Source organism: Elephantulus edwardii, unplaced genomic scaffold, assembly GCF_000299155.1.
Source record: "Elephantulus edwardii isolate Elephantulus edwardi_28Jun2011 unplaced genomic scaffold, EleEdw1.0 scaffold00083, whole genome shotgun sequence".
Classification (NCBI taxonomy): Eukaryota; Metazoa; Chordata; class Mammalia; order Macroscelidea; family Macroscelididae; genus Elephantulus; species Elephantulus edwardii.
This window is the reverse complement of record NW_006399833.1, coordinates 11,318,700-11,324,096: the sequence shown is the minus strand read 5'-3', so window position 1 is coordinate 11,324,096 and position 5,397 is coordinate 11,318,700. Positions and strand designations below refer to the sequence as shown.

Here is a 5,397-nt window from a genome sequence, read left to right as displayed (position 1 = left end):
AGCCCTAAACGCCATTCTATCCTGTGCCCACCTCACCATCTCTGACACACTCATTCCCACCACCCCAATCACAGAATTAATCCATCTCATCGAGGGTATTCCTCTCCCGCACCGTCCCTCCACTCTACCAAACATGATGTCCCTCCTTGCAACATGCCCAAAGTATGTCAGATGAAACTTCAGAATCCTTGACTCCAGGGAACATCCTGGTTTCACCCTCTCCAGGACAAACATGTTTGTTCTCCTAGCAGTCCATGGTATATTCAACACTCTTCTCCTGCCCCAAAGCTCAAAGGCATCAATTCTCTTTCTATCATCCCTATTCACTGTCCAACTCTCTGATGCATAGCACATAATTGCAAAGACTATAGCCTGGATCAGGTGCACCTTAGTCTCCAGCCTGATGTCGTTGCTCTCCAGTACTCTTGAGAGGTCCCTCACAGCCAACTTTCCCAATGCAATTCATCTCTTGATTTCCTGGTGCTGTTATCAAGAGTGTTGACTGTGGAACCAAGTAAACTAAAACTATTAACTATCTCAATCTCTTCACCATCCATACTCTCCCATATATTTCTATCCTCTAAGCCCTTACTAGGGAGCTCTGGTGGCCTAGTGGCAAGAAGCTACACTGAAATCCCAAAGGCACACGGTTGGAGGCCACCAGCTACTCCTCAACCTTACCTAGAGAGTAGCTTTTTTTTTTTTTACTGTAGATCTATGGAAGCAAAATCTGCATTTTTACCATGATCCCCATATGATTCATGTGCACATTAAAGTTGAGAAACACTGCCAAATAAGTACAGCCACATGCTTTACTCCTTTGTATATGCCAAGGCAAAGAAAGGAGCATCCATGTCATCAGGCAGAGTTCCATGAAACTTCCACACAATGAGAAGAATAAAAAGGATCCTGCATTGGTTTTGGGCCCCATATATAGCTTTGGTCAGCCCCATCATCCAATTATTTGGTCCATGGCCAATTTACTCACTATAAAACCTCACTGAAACAGTTTTCACTTTACCACATTACTGTTGTTATGTACTGTCGTGTCAGAACTGACTCACAGTGGACCCTCCAGTGGGTTCTTGTTGTTGTTGTTATGTGCCATCGAGTCACCTGTGACTCATAGTGACCCTATGTACAACAACCCTAAACCCTGCTTTACCCCTTGCCAATCTTATTGTCTCTGACACTCACATCCCCATTACCCCAGTGATGGAATCAATCCATCTCATCGAGGGTCTTCCTCTCCTGTGCTGTCTCTCCATCCTCCCAAGCATGACTTCCCTCTCCAAGGACTGGTCCCTCCTTGCAACATGTCCAAAGTATGTCAGATGGAGCTTCAGAATCTTACCTCTAAGGAGCAGCCTGGTTTCACCCTCTCCCGCACAAAACTGTTAGTTCTCCTAGCAGTCCATGGTACATTCAACACTCTTCTCCATCACCATAGCTCAAAGGCATCAACTCTCCTTCTATCATCCCTAGTCATTGTCTAGCATGACCACAGGACGAGACTGTATATCTTTCTCACATGGAGCAGCTGGTGGGTTTAAACCACAGAACTTAGCGTTGGCAAACAAAACTCCTCGTCACTTAGCCAAGCAGAGCTTCCTTTAGCACAAAGTAGAAACTAAAGAACTGTGAGATAATGTTCATCAAGTTAATTTGTTTATGAAATAACTTGGAGTTATGAAAACCAGCCATCCAAAATTGCACAACATTCCATTAATTATAGCAACAGTGTCAAAAATTAGTAATGCCCAGAAAGGTATAGCATATCTTTTAGTAAAGGTTATCCGTTTTCACAAGGAGATGAGTTTTCACTTGGAGATGAATGGGGAAAGCAGGCAAGCTAAGTGATTATTATTCTCTCTAGGGTCTTCATTCCACTGATCCACATTTATTCATTGATTTAATCTTTCTTCTTTTGTGGGGATCCAACAGTGACGGAGGTGGAGTGATGGTGTATATAAATAAGACTTTTCTCTACATTCCTCAGGTTTCATTTGGGGGGAAATTAAGGAAATGTGGGATGGTGGATTTACCGAATACATCCATGACTGGTGGAACCTGATGGACTTTGCAATGAACTCACTCTACCTGGCAACTATTTCCTTGAAGATTGTGGCCTATGTCAAGGTAAATGGGCATGTCTGCCATCTTGATTTTGGTTGGAGTAAACACTAGTACTGGGCACACAAATGGTTGAAAGGGAAAATGCCAATAGCCATCTCAATATATGTGTATAGACAGACTTTCTTTTATTGGTTCACACCAATGTCCACAGAATCAAAAGGAAGTGGAAATGAAATAATTGCTAGTGAATTATTTTGCTTCAAAAATTCCCCAGGCAAAAGGAGTTTTGCCACTCGCACATAAAATCAGGGTTTAAATCCTTTCTATGATACCCAGCCAAAAGGATGACTTGCCAATGCTTGCATAGGGCAAATGCAGGAAATTCACTCAATTTACTATTTGCATAAGCCTCTCTCAACCCATTAAAAAGGGCTGCTTTATATTTTTCCAATATCATGCTCCCTGTGACACATTCACGAGTAATTTTCCTTCTCTGCAGGGTCATTCAGAATGGCTATTCTTTTTTCGTAACAGAAAAATATAAGTCATCTCTCCCTAGTCTGCTCAATTGTCTCTTTTCAAAGCGAAACATTTCTTCCTCCTCTAACTGTTCTTGATAAGAGACACAGCAGATCCATAGATATTTCACTGTGGGAGAGATAAGTTCTTAACCAGTTCTTCCAGCAGTTATGAATCCAGCTTTTTTTACCATAATGTAACCCATGCTTTTCCACCAATTTAAACTGCACACATACACACCAAAACACACAGATCAGGGAGGTCTGGTGGCCTAGTGGCAAGAAGCTGTGCTGCGATCGCAAAGGCACGTGGTTCAAATCCCACCAGGTGCTCCACGGGAGAAGGATAGGTGATCTCCTCCCATGTGATCAACTGCCTCTGAAAATCCGTTGAAGGGTGGGTTCCAACCTAATGGTACACAACAACAACACACACAGATTTCAGAGAGAGAGAGTTGTTATTATGTACCATCAAGTCATAACCAAGTCATAGCTGATTCTCTAGTGGGTTTTCAGAGACAGTAAATCATAGGTGAGTTTATTGTCCATCTTTCTTCCTCAGAGCAACTAGTGGATTCAAACCTTGTACCTTTGGGTTGGCAGCATGACTCCTTACCAATAAGCTGCCAGTTGTTAGGTACCATCAAGTCGGCTATGGCTCATAGCACCCCTATGAACAATGGATCTAAACCTTGTCCTATCCTCCATATACAAGCTGGATAATCTTGAAAATGGCTTCATGCCTTTGTCCATGCTTTCTCTGGGTTGTCCCACACTCAGAGGACACGGTTTGGTGATGGTTAGACAGTGAGGTAGCAGTACTCCTTCTACCTGAGCTGCGCTCCTTCAGCATAAGGAAAGACTGACAATTCAGCCTCCGAGCTTTGTCTAGCCAGTCATGCTTTGCTGGCACTAAATCCTACATAAAGGAGCTTCAGGATGGGAATATGGCTGCTCCCCAAATCTCCAACAACTTAGTTGCTTTTTATATCCCTAATATGCATGTTGCATACATTTTAAGACCTTGGGAGTTGTGTGAAGCATGAATATCAGAGTACAGCCATGAAACACGTTTGAACTGAGCTGAAGGGAATGCCTTACACAAGTGGCGATCATTTAAACACATACTTAAAACTTCTTTACAAGAAAGAGCAGGTGAGGAAAATGTCTGACTCTCTGGTTAGTGTTTCTAGGTGAAATCCATGTCATTCTGGCACTTTGCTGACTGAGTAACACTGCTTGCCTAAAAAGGCACTTCTTCCTTTGGAAGTAGTATTTATATACCAGAGGGCCCATAAATTAACAGCCTAGAAATTGATGGGTTTTATTTAAACAGGGACATTTAGAATAAAAGATGAGAAGGATTAACTCTTGGGGGTGTGAAAAATATCTCTATAGATACCCATACTTAAGTATTATCTATCATCCAACCAACCTCACTTGGCAAGATTACCAAGGAGCTTGTTACTTCCTGACCACAGATCACAGGAATAAATCTGCTCAATTAAGCTGGGGATACATCCTTCAAATGACTAACACTTAACTCAAAGGAGACCCATACCAAGAAGTTGGAGTCCACCTTAAGGAACCGGAATTTAAATATACTCCAAGGAAAACTAACTGACACATAAACAGAGATGTGTACACCAATGTTCACAGCAGCATTATTCACAATTTCAAGAACAGGAAAACAGCCCAAAATGTCCACCAACAAATGACTGGATCGAAGAACTGTGGTACAACCATCCAATGGAATATTATGCAGCACTTAGGAGCAACAATTTTGAGAACTACATGGAAGAGGCTAGAGAGCATTATGCTGAGTGAACTAACTGAAGGGCATAAGAACAAATGCTGTATAGGACCATTACTGTAAAATAGAAGGATAACCAGTGAGCTCTCTATGGACACACAGAGTGAAGGGGAGGGGGAAGGGGGCTGAGGGAAGAAAGAGGGGAAATCACAGGCTTGAAGAGTTCAGTGGGTGGAGGGAGGAGCAGGAAAATAATGTACATGAAAGAAGCATAATTCTAAAAAAATAAAGAGCAAGAAATGCTACATGCTGCATTTGGATTTGCATGGAAATTGGTAACGGAGCTGAATTTGATCCACTCATTTATAGAAGTGTGTCACTGTGAAATGACCTTTCCCAAACAGGCTGAGCAACTTTGCTTGAGATAAAATCACAAGAGTTGCTTCATAGGTGCCTTGAAACATTTCAGTTTGCCATTTTATTGCACTACTATTGAAATACCATGGATAACAAGCTGGAAAGAGGGTTCTGAATTAATGTGAAAAACTGGTTGAAAAAACATACTTAGCCTGTTCTATAACGGGTACCAAAAGGCACACGGAAAAGTACTTGAAAGGAATAAATAAACATGACATCAACCCCTAGCACTCCCATTTAGTTATTATTATGTGCAGTTGAGTCAAAACCAACTCATATCCTCTAGGCCAGCAGAGTACCCTACCACCCCTAGATAACTGTAAAAAATTGTCTCTTCTTTATTAGTATTTGAGTGAAAGTTTACAATGCAGATTAATTTTTCATCCAACCATTCACACACATTTTATTTTATAACTTTAATTGCAATATCCAAATATAATCAGACTTTTCCCACTTCCTCCCTGCAATTCTCATTCACATTGTTGTTGTTTATTGTTATGTGCGGTCGAGTAGCTTGCGACTCATAGCGACCCTATGTACAACAGCCCTAAACTCTGCTCTGTTCTGTGCCAATCGCACTGTCTCTGACACTCCCATCCCAATTATCCTAGTCACTGAATCAATCCACCTCAT

The 5,397-nt window shown here is 41.7% G+C and overlaps 1 protein-coding gene across 1 annotated transcript in view; it reads left to right on the top strand.

The window, feature by feature from the left end:
- TRPC5 (transient receptor potential cation channel, subfamily C, member 5) overlaps positions 1-5,397 on the top strand; it is a 263,323-nt gene that overhangs the window by 142,610 nt on the left and 115,316 nt on the right. The window contains exon 4 of the mRNA XM_006889931.1: positions 2,000-2,139. Coding sequence (XP_006889993.1) covers positions 2,000-2,139 — 140 coding nt within the window. The remainder of the gene's footprint in view (positions 1-1,999; positions 2,140-5,397) is intronic.